This window comes from Equus przewalskii, chromosome 19 (assembly GCF_037783145.1).
Source record: "Equus przewalskii isolate Varuska chromosome 19, EquPr2, whole genome shotgun sequence".
Classification (NCBI taxonomy): Eukaryota; Metazoa; Chordata; class Mammalia; order Perissodactyla; family Equidae; genus Equus; species Equus przewalskii.
In genome coordinates, this window is record NC_091849.1 from 54,566,941 (window position 1) to 54,582,843 (window position 15,903).

A 15,903-nucleotide genomic window follows, 5' to 3' on the forward strand; every position below is an offset into this window, starting at 1 on the left:
CACGCCTCCTAGAGGCCTCAGTGAAGTTTATTCCAGCTCCTGAAAACCCTACAGACCGGTCGGACAGCGGGCGAGGCTCGGACCCGCCGCTTCTGAGTCTGCAGTCCGAGGTCCACTCTGTCCCCGGCGCTCTCCGTTTCTTCGACAGCTCCTGCTGCTTCCCTCGGAGCCTGATCTCTTCTGATTCCTGTAACCCCGGAACGATTTCTGCATGTGTGCATTCATTCATTCTAGTTCATTCCAGATAGTTTGCTGGGTGCCTACCATGCGCGAGGACTGCAGGGGGGAGAGGGAAGTGGGCTGAAGGTAAAGTCCGTCCTCATACGGCTCGCTGTCCTAGAGAAAAAACAAAATATGTATTGTACATAGATGGGCGAACTAACAAGGATCTTTTAGTTTCTGTTTTCTCGTCTCTAAAATGGGGGTAATACGTCCCACCTTATACGGCCGCTGAAAGATTAAGCAAGCAAAAACAGAGTCCCTAATACTAAGCCGGGTGCAACAAAGGCCTATTCTCAGTCCATTCCCTCCCCAGATCGAAAGTGATGAGCGCCAGCCCCGCGGCCGAAAGCGCCCTATTTTCAATTTAGCGCATCTTCGTTAACGGTCCCAAAGCGAGTTATGTTGGTTCACTCTTGGGCGTGGGGAAGTTTTGCCGCTAGCATTCCAGCGCGCCAGTTTCAACTGTAAAATCTACCGACTCCACATACAGGAGGTGCATCTTAAAATTTGGAAGCAAAAACAGTCGCGTTTAAAAAATCTTAAGCTGGAAAGGCGGATGAAACGCTCCTGACTCCCTGGAGCGCCCACTGAGCATGCGCACCACCCGCGCGGGGGTTGGGGGACGGAAGGTCAGCGGGCGGGACTTGCGGGCCAGCCGCTTCCGTTTCCGGTTCTATAAGAAATCTCCCGCCACTCGGGAAGGCGGCTGTCAGGCGTTGTGTGTTGTCGAGTTTGCTGTGGTTGCGGGTAAGAGAAACTCCGGCGGGTTTAGGACGGACAGTAATCCTGGTGGTGAGGCTTGCACGTTGAGAGAAAAGGGAGAGCGCTTTGCGGGCGGTTGCAGCGGAAGGGTTGCCCTGGCGGGGGTGAGGGTCTTGGGTGGTTTGGTTGGTTGTTTAGGGCAGAGGTGCAGGTGCCAGTGAGTTGATAGAGGAGGAGGGTGCGGGAGGATCAGGGTGGAAATTTTTAGAAAGAACTTGTGTATGCTCCCTAAAAGGAGTTCCGAAAGACTGGATTCGGAAGACAGTTGTTCTGTTTCCCAGGGTTATCAGATAGGAAGTAAGTAACTGGACCCGGTCCATTAAGTCTATCTAGCCCGAACCTGCCGCGTTTTCCTCCGAGTTGGGGACTGCAGCCCGTGTAAAACCTCATCTTAACTCTCGAGACCGCAGAGATCTAAGGACGGTGGCACACAGACCTATAGTGAGCAGGCGACATCACCTGCCATTCATGTTGCTGAAAGGACCACCACCTGCATCTTCCCTAGCACACACCTCTTCCTATCGCCCCATTACCAAATTGTTACGGGTGTATTGTAGAAAATCTGGAAAATACAGAAAGACAACACCCAGGGATAACCACTGTCAACGTTTTGTGCATTCCCTTCAACTTCAGTTTTGTTTTCTGTGCATGTGGAGTTATTTTTTTTGTTTGTTTTCTTTTCACCTCCACCTTCCATCATTTTAACCATTTTATGTGCTTCCTTACTAGGTAACAAGATGGAGTTTTCTGGAGTAAAGCGGAGGAAACCGTGGTTGATAGGTGACCAGAGGAAGGCTTCCTACCCTCATAGCCTTCAGTTTTACTTGCAGCCGCCTTCTGAGAACATATCATTGATAGAGTTTGAAAACTTGGCTATCGATAGACTTAAATGTGAGTGAGATTTGTACTAGAATTTATATATCCTCTTGAGAACCTCACTTATACTTTGTTGGAACGAGTGTGGGTAATTTATTTCTTCCATTCAGGAATTCATTCAACAAATAATTATTGGAGATTTGCTGTTCATTCATTTATTGACTGTGCATGTTTATTGAGTGCTACTATTCTAGGTGGCAGGGATTTCGAGATGAATAATGTAATTCTCACCTTTGTGGAAGTTATATTCTAGTACATGGAGACAGACATTCAAAAGTATAATCATAATTTAGTATTTTAAGTACTCTAGTGGAGGTAAATAGTAGTGCTATTGAAACATAGAAGTGGGAGTGACTGACTTAGTCTGATTAAGTAAGACCTCTTAGAGAAGTTGAAATGTGATCTGGACCTTGAAGGATGAGTAGAAATTTCTTAACAGAGAAGAGAAGGGTTTTTCCCAACTATACGAAGGCTTGGAGGCATGAGAGAGAATGTCATTTGTGGGAACAGTGACAAGTTCGGGGTAGATGGAGAAGTCTGGATAACCAAGGGCATTTTGTGCTAAGCTAATGGCACAATGTTGGGGTGTGAGAAGGATGTCGCTACTGTACTTAAGCCTCCTTATCCTCTGTGTGTTGGTGGAAGAAAGCAATGAGCTTGGCATGAACTGAAACAGAAATAATAGCACTTGTGGGACATGAGTTTATGTTTAGGGTTCCTTCTAGAGGTTTTCATTCTCGAATTTAAAAATGCCTCTTTTCATATTGATGGAGGAAGAATTCACCTGAGGAAGGATTGACTAGGGGCTTTAGGAACCTTGGACAGTGTGTAGCATCTATTCAGAATGCTTTACTGGGGTGATTGGAGGCCCCTGCTTCTCTCTTGTGTCTTCTCCTTCTCTGTTTCATCAGGAAAGGAAGGGCTGTCTCTTCTTCTGATGAGTCGGTGCAGAGTAAATGATGCAGACTGCCTAGCAGCTGCACATGAGGGATGCAGACAAGGGGTGTTTAATCTTTTTTCCACACCGACACAGTTTTGCATTCCTCAACACGGGTGGCTCCCTACAGCCGTGATTGTCCCCCTGCCCTTTCTCCCTCTTGTTGAGAATCCCTGGTAGTAGATTATGCTGTGGGAGGTGGGTGTTTTCTGCACATGGATGGAAATTAGCCTCTTATAAACATCTATAATTTATGTAATGTACTTGCATAAAATAAAACTATTACAACTTGTCTTTTATACAGAAGTAATTATGGAATTGCTATCCATAGATTTTGTTTGTCTTGGATTTAGTTTTTAAAAATTATCTTACTTTTATGTATTTTTTCCTTTCTTCTGTTTTTAAAATATTTTCTAGTGCTAAAATCAGTTGAAAATCTTGGTGTGAGCTATGTGAAAGGGACAGAGCTATACCAGAGTAAGCTGGAGGCTGAGATTCGAAGGCTCAAGTTTTCCTACAGAGTAAGTAAAAGAGGAAAGAAATGTTCTTTTTGTTTATATGTATTCACGTACTGAATATCAGTTGTGAGAAGGGTCTTGTATTAGACCCAGGGCTTTAGAAAAGACTAATAGAGCATAGACTCTGCCTGAAGGTACCTGCTGTCTACTAGGGGTGATTGACATGTAGTCAGAAGATTATAATATGACCGCATTTCTCAACCTTGGGACCATCGAAGTTTGGGGCCTGATAATTCCTTGGTGCAGGGACTGTCCTGTGCATTGTAGGATGCTCAGTAGCATCTCTGGCTTCTACCCAGTAGATGTCCCCAGACATTGCCACATGTGCCCTGTGCAATACAGGATGATGACTGCTGTTAGGAGATGTGTGCTCCAGGAACTCCAAGGGCACATATAGTTACCCAGCTCAGATAGTGGTGGTTTGGAAAGGCTTCCCAGAAGAGGTCCTGCCGGAACTGCATCTTGATGGATGTGATCAGATTTTTATTTTGGGAAAATGACTGCCAACAGCAGATTGACAGGGTCATGTTTGGTAGGAGGAAACCAGTTAGGACCGTGGAAATGATGAAAGTGAATTAAGTGGATAGAAGAGGACTGATTCAAGAAGGTAGAATGAAAAGATTTTAGTGACCCATTGCAGGGAGAAGAGTTATGAATGACAGCAGGTTTCTGGCTAGGACAACTAGGTGGATGGTGGGAATGTTCTGAGATGTGATATACAGGCAGAGAAGCAAGTCTTAGCAGGAACATGTTGAGTTTAGTTGTAGACATCAATTTGAGGTGCCTGTGGTGATGTCTAGTGGACAGTTGGATATGCATACAGGTCTGGACTTAGGAGACATCTGGAGTGGGAGTATAGATTTAAGAGGAAGGTTGGGATCATCAGGAGTAGGTGAGAGCACCCTAGGAAAATATTTGAGTGAGAAAAGATGATGGAGGACAGGATATGAGGAATACCAATATTTAAGGTGAAGTGGAATTGGAGGATTCTGAGAAGGAGATTGAGAAGGAGCTGCCTGAGAGGTGGGAGATCAGCCAGGATAATAGTGTCATGGCAGCCAAGGAAGGCTGGAGTTTAATAATAGTGATCATGATATAAATAAGGATACCATAGGAACAGCAACAGCAGACATTCATATTGTGCTTACTATGTCCCAGAGTTTATTCCAAGTGCATTATATATATTAACCTCTGTAATCCAGACAACAGTCTTATGAGGCAGGTACTGTTGTCATCCCTGTTTTGCAGACGAGGAAACTGAGTCATTGATAGGTTAAGTAACTTGCCCAAGCTCAGAAGATGGTAAATGGTGGAGCCAAGATTCAAATCTGTACATTTTGTCTCCATGATTGTACTCTTCACCGCACAATTTCAGAAGCTTAGGGTAGGTCGTATAAGATGAGTTGTGCAGAATCCTCTAATTTATCATCTGGGTGGGGCCTTTTAGATAGAAGTAGAAGCCAGAAAAATGGCAGTGTTTGGAGGAGAGAGATGGGAACGGAATATGTACTTGTTTAAGATGTTTAGCCGAAAACACAGGGGAGAAATAGGTTTGAAGATAGAAGAATTTGTAGGGAAAAGAGAAGATACACACACACACATATATGAAAGGAGATACTTAAACATGTTTATAAGCTGAGCAGAAAGTTCTAGAAGAGGAAGAAGAGCAGGGGAGCTTGGAGATACTTTGAGAGAGCATTTGATAAATCAAGGTCCTTAGGAGGCAAGAGCAGATGGGTTGCAGGGTTTAGGTGTAGGGATTAGCTTTGTGTAGGAGAAAGGGGAGAGGCTTTGTCCACAAAGATGGAAGGGAAGGCAATATAACATGTGGTTGCAGAAGCTCGGAGCTGAGGGAGTTGGCCTGGTGGCCTCTATTGTCTGTAAAGTAGATGAAGTCATCTCTTGAGAGAGAAGAGAAAGGTGATATGGTAGGGAGCTTGGGTCATCCAGTGAAGACTGAAACAGCTTTCCTAAGAAGGAGAAAGATGATAGGTGTCAGATCCCAGCTCCGCTACTTACAAGCTTTGTGACCTTGAACTAATTATATAACTTCTCTGTGCCTCAGTGTCCTCATCTTTAAAATAGGGATATAGTAGTGTCTATCTCATACGGTTTTCTTTTAAAGGAGTAAATGGGTTAATAGATTAAAACTGCTTGTAACAGTGCCTGGGACCTTGTAAGTGGTCAAGAATGTTTGTTCTTACTGTGTCGAACTTGAATAAGGATTCTTTGGTGTTGGAAATGTCCAGTTGAAGTTAGAGGCTGTGAATTTTTAATATTCCAGATTCCTATAATTATGTATTTTTTTCCTAGAGGTTCTCAGCATTTGGGGGACAGGATTGCAGAGTGTAGCTGTAGATATATTTAGAATCTACGTTTTGCCAAATGGTTGAAATGAAAACAGTTGAGAGTTGGCTGTAAGTGGTTGAAGATGTGAGTACCCTGGGTATAGGCTGGATAAGAAAGTTAAGAGAGGAGGAGTTGATGGGAAGAAAATAGTGGGGTCCAAACCCAGGAGGTTTTGTTGAGATCACTTCAGTTCTCGGTTTCACCTGGTTTCTGACTTTAGGAAAATGATAATTATCCTGGAAAACATATCATGAAATTTGTGTTTTTGAAACTTATCTTACTATTGGCTTATGCTGACTCAGTATTTCTTCACACCTCTTACCATTCCAATGCATTTATTTTATTCATATGCTTTTATTTTTAAGGAAAGCCTGGAAGATGAATACGAACCACGAAGAAAAGATCATATTTCTCACTTTATCTTGCGCCTTGCTTATTGCCAGTCGTGAGTACACATTCACACGCCCACCATCAGATCTGGTACTTGAGTTATGAATTGGTGCGTGGGAAGCTGACATGGCCTGTACTGAACATGGGGAAACTCAGAATAACATCAGAAACCAGTGGCTCGTGGGTTGAACACTGTTGCAGCAAATTGTTTGAAACAAGTTATTTACTAAAAAATATTGAAAAAAATTTTTATTGAAAATTTTGCCTGTTGAAACACTTTTTAACTTTATGGGAGAGACTCTTCATGTGGGATGTAAAATTGGAGGGGATGTCATTAGGAAGAAAGACTTTTAATACTTTTTTCCCAGAAAAATGTGGTACTATTTATAATAATAAACATAATATAATAATAAATATAAATAATGAATCAAACACCCACTTGAATTCAGTACAGGTTTTTAGAAGTTGAGAGGTATGGGCTAGTGCCCATTAGATTAAGATGTTTTCCTGTAGTCGTTGGTTTCTTATAAGTCAATAGTGCCACCCAGAGGGGGAAAAAGTTAGTTGCTTTTTTTTTTAACTTTGTTTTTTTTTCCCTGTATTAATTTTGGCTAAATAGCATTCTTATTATTATGTTTCTTTTTATTATTTGGCTTGCCAGATGAGAATCTCGAATTGTTTACTATCTCAAGATAATAACTGAAGAACTATTGACCACTTTGGTTTTAGAGTTTTTCTTTTGTGAAAAAGCATATACAATTTATACAGTATGAATTGCTGACAATCTTTGAAAGTCACTTTGGAAAAAAAGCTAAATCATATTTTACATGCAGTAGCATAATTATTTTGTAACAACAGTAATGCCCATTATGTATTGGTCTTGTAAGTTAATATATTTGTATGTTGACTTTTAAAAATTGAAGTATACTTCTGCATATTAAATTTTGTGAAATTATAAACTATAAATCTGTAAGCAAAGTTACTTTGCAAAGTTTATCTGATCATAGTCTATTCAGAGGTAAAGTTACCTTTAAATAATTTGGTGTTTATGTGGCGTTGATGGAACCACCTTAGTCTGAACGAATACCTCATTTCTAATGTAAATGACTATTTTGCAGTTACATTAAATGCAATAAACTATTTTGTTTTATATTGTTTGATAATAATGCTGCAGGACTGCAAGTATTCTATATGTAATTCTTTTAATTTCATGTTCGTAACACTTCTCTCCCCCATATTCAGTACATCCCTGGAAGATTGTGGTGTGTGGTGTTCCTATTCTCTTTATCATAAGAGAGGACTTGTATGCTTTTAACTTCTGTCTCTTGGCATCTTGCTCATGTTTGAATATTGCTTCATGAAAATTTCTTGGATTTAATAATTAGTGGACTTTGTAAATAATCACTGGACTTTTCATTTATACTTCTTATTTCCTTGTCTCTATTTCAGTGAAGATCTTAGACGCTGGTTCATTCAACAAGAAATGGATCTCCTTCGCTTTCGATTCAGTATTTTACCCAAGGACAAAATTCAAAGTTTCTTACAGGATAGCCACTTGCATTTTGAGGCTGTAAGTATATTTTTGTAGTCATTTCCAATTGTTTTCACCATTCATCCCGCCCTGTTGCCTTAAGTGCTGGTATCGATGCGTGGAGTGGAGTTTGTTCTGTTTACATTTTCTTCCTAAGTCCCTGCCTGAATGAGTAGCTACTGGCTTTGCACAACAATGAACGTTTCCTTTTCCATGACTAGAAGAAAAGGGGCTCCATGGCGCCAAAGCCTCACACTTGGTTGTTTATTAAATACATGATTTGTGAAAGCACAAGAAGGTTTAGTTTATAAAAGTTCATCTTTAATCAGAATCTTCTAGGCCAAAAATATAAAGCTAATAGTGTATTAAAGAAACAGAGAAGTGGTAGTACTTATTTCCAATAATGAAGTTTAGAGGGGGTAATACTTTATTTTAAAAGTCAGTTGTCAGTAAAAATCTGAGTAGTTTAAAAAAACAATTTTGTAGACAAATATGAATGATCGTCATATTGTAATTATATAAAAGGAAGAAATGTCTGGGATATATTTAGCAGGGATGAGTATTGTGGTTGGAAATAGAATTTACGTCTTTTAAGTGGATCTGTGCTGCAGTGGGAAGGTAGAAAAATTTTGTTTTGATAGAAAATTATATTTTTATTTTTGAGCAGTCGGATGGTAGTAGGACTATTTGAGACTCTTTTGGTGTTATGGGTGACTTGAGGCCAAATAAAATAAAGTAGAATTTGGAGTAGGTGAAAGACCTCGACCTGTCTGAGAAGTGGAAGTGTACCTGCTGTAGCAAGAAACACTGTGGGTTACTGAGTTGGGGAGGGATGCGACCTGAAGGGAAGGAAACACGTGGTAGACATTTAGTGTCTGTTATGTCCTGGGGAGGCACTTTCCTCAGTTCCTCTCACTTCTCCTAAGAGCCCCGTGAGGCTCCTAAATACCATCTGCTTAGGCATAGAAAAGTGTGAAGCCGGGGACCATCTGACCCGAACAGACTGACCGCGTGTATTTTCCACTTTCCTCCTTAGTGAAGTCCATTACTGCCAATATCCGTTACAGTTAATTTATCCTTTCATATTAAAGAGTTTATTTTTTGCTGTTGAAATGATTAGAGGAAAAGTGTCCTTGAGAAGAGTTATTCTTTATTCTAGTGTCTCAACATATTGTCAAGTATAATCTTTTTAAGCAAAAACCAAGTTTCTTTCCTTTTAAAAAACTGTTTTATTGAAGTATAACATCTACAGAAAAGTACACAAATCATAACTGTACAGCTCTGTGAAGTATCACAAAGTGAACGTCACCACGGTTAGGAAGTAGAGCATTGCTGTCACCCTGTGCACCCTGTGTCTCCTCCCGTTCACTGCCTCCTGTCTCCCACCTGAAAGGAACCACCGTCCTGACTTGTAATATCCTAAATCAATTCTGCCTGTTTTTGAACTTTATATAAATAGTATCATATGGTATGTCTTTTTTCCCTAGCTTCATTGAGATATAATTGACATAGAACATTGAGTAAGTTTAAGATACACAACGTGATGATTTGATTCACAAATATATTGTGAAACGTTGACCACAATTAGGTTAGTTAACACATCCTTCACCTCATATAATTACCGTTTAGTTGTTCTTATGGTAAGAAAATTTAAGATTTACTCTCATAGCAACTTTCAAGTATGCAGTATTGTTAACTCTAGTCACCATGCTGTACGTTACATCCCCAGAACTTATTCCTCTCATAACTGAGGTTTGTCCCTTTGACCAACAACTCTCATTTCCTGCCCCTCCTCCCCCCAATCTCCTGGCAACCGCTATTCTAATCTCTGCTTCTATGAATTTGGCTTTATTAGATTCCATGTATAAGCGAGATTATAAGTATAATCTTTTTATAATAGCTTTGTTGAGGTAGAATTCACATACCTTGAAATTCACCCTTTTAAAATGTACAATTCATTGGTTTTTAGTGTAATCACAGAGTTGTGCAGCCATCACCACTGTCTAATTTTAGGACATTTTCAATACCCTAAAAAAGAAACCAATACCCATTAGTCGTCACTCTCCATTTCTCCCTCTCTCATCCCTTGGCAACCACCAATCTACTTTCTGTCTCTGAATTTGCATGTTCTGGACATTTCGTATAAATGGGATCATATAACTTGTGGTTTTTGTTACTGGCTTCTTTCACTTAGCATTTTTTAAAAAGTTTTATCCGTGTTGTAGCGTATATCAGTACTTCATTTCTTTTTATTGTCAAATAATATTTTATTTCTCTATTCAGCAGTTGATGGAGATTTGGGATGTTTCCACATTTTGGCTTTTATGAATAGTGCTGCTATTTATTCCTTGTTCTAGTATTTCGACATATTGTAGAGAATATTTGTGTACAAGTTTTTGTGTAGACATCTTTTCATTTCTTACACATATACCTGGGAGTATATACCTGGGAGTGGGATTACTAGGTCATAGGATAATCATTTCTGTGTTTAAACTTTTGAGGAGTCGCCAAGCTGTTTTCCCAGTGGCTGCGCCATTATATGTCTTACCAGTGTGTGAGGATTTCATTTTCTCTCATTCTCACCAATGATCACTACTGTCTGTTTTTTGAATATAGCTGTTTTAGTGGGTGTGAAATGACATGACGCTGTGGTTTGATTTGCTTTTCCCTAATGACCAATGATGTTGAACATCTTTTCATGTGCTTATTGGTTGGTTGTGTATCTTCTTTGGAGAAATGTCTATTCAAATCCTTTGTGCATTTTTTAGTTGTTTTAATTGTTGAGTGTTAAGAAGTCTTGACATATTCTGGGGGCTGGCCATGTGGTCAAGTGGTTAAAGTTCCATGTGCTCTGCTTTGGCGGCTTGGGGTTCATGGGTTTGGATCCTAGGCGTGGACTTACTCCACTCATTGGCCATGCTGTGGAGTTATCCTACATGCGAAATAGAGGAAGACTGGCACAGATGTTAGCTCAGGGCTAAACTTCCTCAAAAACAAAAAAAGAGAAGGATTTGCAGTGGATGTTGGCTCAGGGAGAATCTTCCTCACCTCATCCCCCACCAAAAGAATTCTTTACATATTCTGGATACAAATCTATTATAAGATATATGATTTACACATATTTTTTTCCCATTCTGAGGATTTTCATTTCCTTTTCTTCATGGTATCATTTGCAACACAGAAGTTTTTAATTTAGATGAAGTGTAATTTGTGTTTTTCTTTTGTCACTTGTGCTTTTGGTGTTGGATCTAAGAATGCTTTGCCTAATGGTCATGTAGGTTTACTCCTATGGTTTTTGCTAAGTTTTATAGTTTAAGTTCTTACATTTAGGTCTGTGGTCCATTTTGAGTTAATTTCTGTGTATGGTGTGAAGTAGGGGTCCGACTTCATTCTTTTGCATGTGGATATCCAGTTGTCCCAGCATCGTTTGTTGAAATGGCTATTCTTTCCTCATTGAATTGTCTTACCACTCTTTCAACCTTATGGAACTTGTTTATTAGTTCTGGTAGTTTTTAGTGGATTCCTTAGGAGATTATGTCTCTTACAGATAGAGATAATCTTACTCCTTAATTTCCAATCTGGTTGCGTTTTATTTCTTTATTTTTGCCTCATTTCCCTAGCTAGCATCTCTAGTACAGTGGTGAATAGAACTGCCAATAGTGGACATCCTTGTCTTGTTCCTGATTTTAGAGGAAGAGCATTTAGTCTTTTACCAAGACATGTGATGTTAGCTGTGGGTTTTTTATTGATGCCCTTTATCAGATTGAGGGGAATTCCCTTCTAATTTTGGTTGAGGATTTTCATCATGAGAGGGTGTTGGATTTTGTTCGATGCTTTTTCTGCATCTGTTGTAATGATTGTAAGATTTTGTCCTTTATTTTATTAATGTGTTGTCTTACATTAATTGATGTTTGGATGTTAAACCAACCTTGCTGAGACATTGCTGGGATAAATCCCTCTTGGTCATACTGTATGATCATTTTATGTGTTGCTGGATTTAATTTGCTAGTATTTTGTGGAGGATTTTTGTGTTTACTGATAAAGGATATTAGTCTGTAGTTTTCTTTTGATGTCTTTGTTTTTGGTATCAGGGTAATGTTGGTTTCTTAGGATAATTTGGGAAGTGTTTCTTCTATTTTTTGGAGGAGGTTGTGAAGGGTTGGTGTTAATTCTTCTTTGAACGTTTGGTAAAATTTACTAGTGAATCTGTCTGGGTGTAGGCTTCTCTTTGGAGGGTGTTTTAAAATTACTAATTCATTCTCTTTACTTGTTATAGATCTATTTAAATTTTCTATTTTTTCTTGATTCCTTTTTGGTAATTCCTGTTTTCTAGGAATTTGCCCATTTCATTTAAGTTGTCTAATTGATGTATACAGTTGTTCATAATATTCCCTTCTAGTCCTTTTTATTTCTATGATGTTGGTAATGATGTCCTCTCTTTCATTCCTGATTTTACTAATTTAAATCTTCTCTTCCCTTTTTTTGGTCATTTAGGTGGAGGTTTGTCAATTTTATCTTTTTAAATAACTAACTTTTGGTTTTGTTGATTTTCTCTATTGCTTTTCTGTTCCTTATTCTTTTAACATCTGCTGTTTTTATTATCAGTTTTTAATTTTTAATAATTCCTTTCTTCTACCTGCTTTGGGGTTTAGTTTGCTCTTCTCTTCTGGTTTCTTAAGGTGGAAGTTTAAGTTACTGATTTGAGGTGTTTTTCTTTTTGAACATAGGCATTTACAGCTATAAATTTCCCACTGAGCACTGCTTTAGATGCATCCCATGAATTTTGGTGTGTTGTGTTTCATGTTCATTCATTTCAAAGTATTTTCTTGTTTCTTATTTGACATATTGGTTATTAGGAGTGTGTTGTTTAATTTCTACATATTTTTGGTATTTCCTACACTTTCTTCTCATTTTCAATTTAATTCCATTTTAGTCTGAGAACATATTTTGTGTGACTTCAATCCTTTTAAAATTATTGAGTCTTATTTTGCGGACTAGCATGTGGTCTCTCATGGAGAATGTTCCATGTGTTCTTGTGAAGAATGCATATCTGCTACTTTTGGTTGGAGTGTTCTTTACATATATAGTCTGTTAGGTCTAATTGGTCTATAGTGTTTTTCAAGTCTTTTGTTTCCTTGTTGATCTTCTGCCTATTTGTTCTATCCATTATTGAAAGTAGCGTATCGAAGTCTTCAACTATTATTGTTGCATTGTCTATTTCTGTCTTCAGTTATGTCAGTTTTTGCTTCATGTATTTTGGGGCTCTGTGTTTAGGTGCTTGTATGTCTGTAATTGTTATATCTTCTTGATGGATTGACCCTTTTATCATTATGAAATGTACCACCTTATCTCTAGTAACATTTTTTGTTTTAAAGCCTATTTTATCTGATATTAGGATAGCTATTTCAGATCTTTGATGTTTGTTGTTTGTCTGGTATATCTTTTTCTATCCTTTTACTTTCAATCTGTTTGTATCTTTGAACTAAAGTGTGTCTCTAGTAGTAGATAGCATATAGTTGGATCGTGTTTTTTTTAGTCCCTTCTCCCAGTCTCTGCCTTTTGATTGGAGTGTTTCATCCATCTATATTTAGTGTAATTACTGATAAGATAGGATTTATGTCTGCCATCTCACTATTTATTTTCTATATATTTTGTGTTTCTTTTGTTCTTCTCTTTCTTCGTTACTGCCTTCTTTTGTGTTAGATGTTTTCTAGTGTACCATTTTAATTCCCTTGCCATTTGTTTATTTTCTTGTATTTTTTGAATTATTTTCTTTGTGGTTTTCGTAGGAATTGCAATTAATATTTTTATCTTAAAACAGTCAAGTTTGGATTAACACTAAATTAACTTTAATACTGTACAAAACCTTTGCTCTTGTATAGCTGTGTTCCCTCCCCCACCATTGTGCTATTATTGTCAAACAAATTATATCTTCGTACATCAACAAGGTAAATATTTTGAGTTCTGGGTTGTGTAAAGATGTCCTTATCATACTGTGACACTTTAGTGACTTTTGCTTTGGGATGCAGTTCAAGGATGGGAATAATTTCTTGTGAGGATTTTTTTTTTTAGATTTTATTTTTCCTTTTTCTCCCCAAAGCCCCCGGTACATAGTATATTTTTAGTTGTGGGTCCTTCTAGTTGTGGCATGTGGGATGCTGCCTCAGCGTGGCCCAATGAGCGGCACCATGTCCGCACCCAGGATTGGAACCGGCGAAACCCTGGGCCGCTGAAGCGGAGTGTACAAACCCCACCACTTGGCCATGGGGCTGGCCCCTCTTGTGAGGATTTTGAAGGTATTGCCACATGACCTTTTAGCTTCCAGAGTTGCTCTTGAGATGTCCGATTCCATTTTGATTTCTGATTCTTTGCATCTTACTTTGTATACTTTGGTGCTCCCACTTCCAGCCTGGTCGTGTGAAATTTCATGGTGATGTCTGAATCTTTTTTCATTTATTGGAATGGCAGCTTGGTGGGTCCTTTTAATATGAAGACTTGGGTTCTTCTGTTTAGGAAATTTCTTTTTGTCATTGTTTTGATAATTCCCTCCCTTCTGTTTTTTATGTTCTCTCTTATAATTCCCTGTTAGAATTTGGACCTCCTGGATTGGTCCTCTTATTTTCTTTTTTGTCCTGGTATCCAATCTTGATCTCTTTTTGTTTTATTTTCTGTAACACTTCAACTGTTTTCTAGATTTTCTGTTTAATTTTTTGTCTACTCTCCTGTTTTTAATTTCTAACAGCCATTTCTGGTTCACCTTTTTATAGCCTTCTGTTTTTGTTTCATGAATATAATGTCTTCTCTTTTCTCTTGAACATTATTATGTTCTTTAGCTCCTTTCATTGTCTGTTTACCTCACATTCCTTCATTTAGTTCATCTGTTGTAAATAGTCTTCCATGTTGAATATTTTCCTGGAATGTCTAGTGATCCTCGGCTATTTGTTTATTTTAAGATTGAGATACTAAAAAGTGGATTGGAATATTCAGGTTTATGTGCACATGCAAGTGTATGAGATACTTATTTAGTTATTCAATTGCTTTAAAAAAAAATTTGGTTGTTGGTTAGTCTCTGCCAAAGTCATTATTTCAGAGGAAGCATCCAATCTCTTTCCACAGGGATTTATGTCTTAGTGTTGATGTTCTTGCATCAGAGAGCCAGGGCCTACTGTTCACTATGGTGACTGTTCTTAATTTTTTTGCATTCCTTGACTTGCATCTTTTATCTTTTGTATATGGTGCTGCTTTTCTTTTTCTTAAAGATTTTTACATTTTTCCTTCTTTCTCCCCAAAGCCCCACAGTGCATAGTTATATATTTCAGCTGTGGGTCCTTCTACTTGTGGCACCTGGGATGCTGCCTCAGCATGGCCTGATGAATGGTGCCGTGTCCGTGCCCAGGATCCAAACCAGCAAAACCCTGGGTCACGGAAGCAGAGTGCATGAACTTAACCACTCGGCCATGGGGCCAGCCCCTATATGATGCCTCTTTCTCCTCTCTGAGGTTGTATTGGCTATCTTCTTTTCAGTGTTCCTTTCTCCAGGGATTTAAGTTGTAGCTTCCTCTTCTCTTCTAAATCAGTTAACACACTTTCATCCACTTTTCAAAAACATGTTGCCCTCTCTCTTCCACTATTTTGTTTGCCCTTTGTGGTTTATTTTCTTTTTATACTTTCATTGTCATTTTTATTTCATTGGGAAGTAATGGAAATAATTACTTGTGTTTAGTTTGCCGTGTTTAACCAGGAGCTGCAATGACCTCAGTAATCACAGTTTTAAATTTAGGGAGCAAAGTTAAATTTTTTGAATGTGTTTTATCAATAAGATTAACAGTGCAGGCTCTGGTGTTGTACTGTTGAGTTTGATTTTCCCCTCCAGCACATATCAGTGTTGGGAAGAACACTCCTCTGGGGGTTTCTCCTGCTCTACACGTCTTGCTGGGTGTGTTGAGAATGCATGGTGATGACCGCTCTTTACGCAGGCAGTTTTTCACAGCTGTGTTTTTAGCAAACAACATTGAGAGATGAGATAGTGCCTTCCTGGTATATAGAGGGTTGCTTACTGCTTGCTATACAAGAGAAGATTCTCAGTGTTCCTCAGCTGTAGTGCAAACCCATTGTACCCCAGCATCCATTGGGGCTATATCATGTTGCCCCCGAGGAACTCAGGGTAAGGAGGATGACAAAAACATGCTCGTTCTCTTGCTATTGAAAAAAATCTATTTTGGGTCTTTTTATTTTAGGAGACAGGAATTTGTGGGAAACATATGCGTATTTGTAACAAGTGTGTTGGCAGTTATGGTTGGGTTTTTTTTTGTGAGGAA

At 38.7% G+C, this 15,903-nt stretch overlaps 1 protein-coding gene across 6 annotated transcripts in view; it reads left to right on the forward strand.

Annotated features, from left to right (window-relative positions):
* Nucleotides 1–280: 280 nt before the first annotated feature.
* PRIM2 (DNA primase subunit 2) overlaps nt 281–15,903 on the forward strand; it is a 351,775-nt gene continuing 336,152 nt past the window's right edge. For 5 of the 6 annotated variants that reach the window (XR_011530149.1, XM_070586357.1, XM_070586354.1 and 2 more), the window contains exons 1-5: nt 852–969; nt 1,714–1,875; nt 3,215–3,318; nt 6,030–6,109; nt 7,504–7,624. Coding sequence is in view for 5 of the 6 variants with exons in the window: in XM_070586357.1 (XP_070442458.1) it covers nt 1,722–1,875; nt 3,215–3,318; nt 6,030–6,109; nt 7,504–7,624 (459 nt within the window). In the remaining variant the exon portion in view is untranslated. Of the gene's footprint in view, nt 970–1,713; nt 1,876–3,214; nt 3,319–6,029; nt 6,110–7,503; nt 7,625–15,903 lie in introns of all 6 variants that reach the window. The other variant, XM_008517711.2, reaches the window with a different exon arrangement.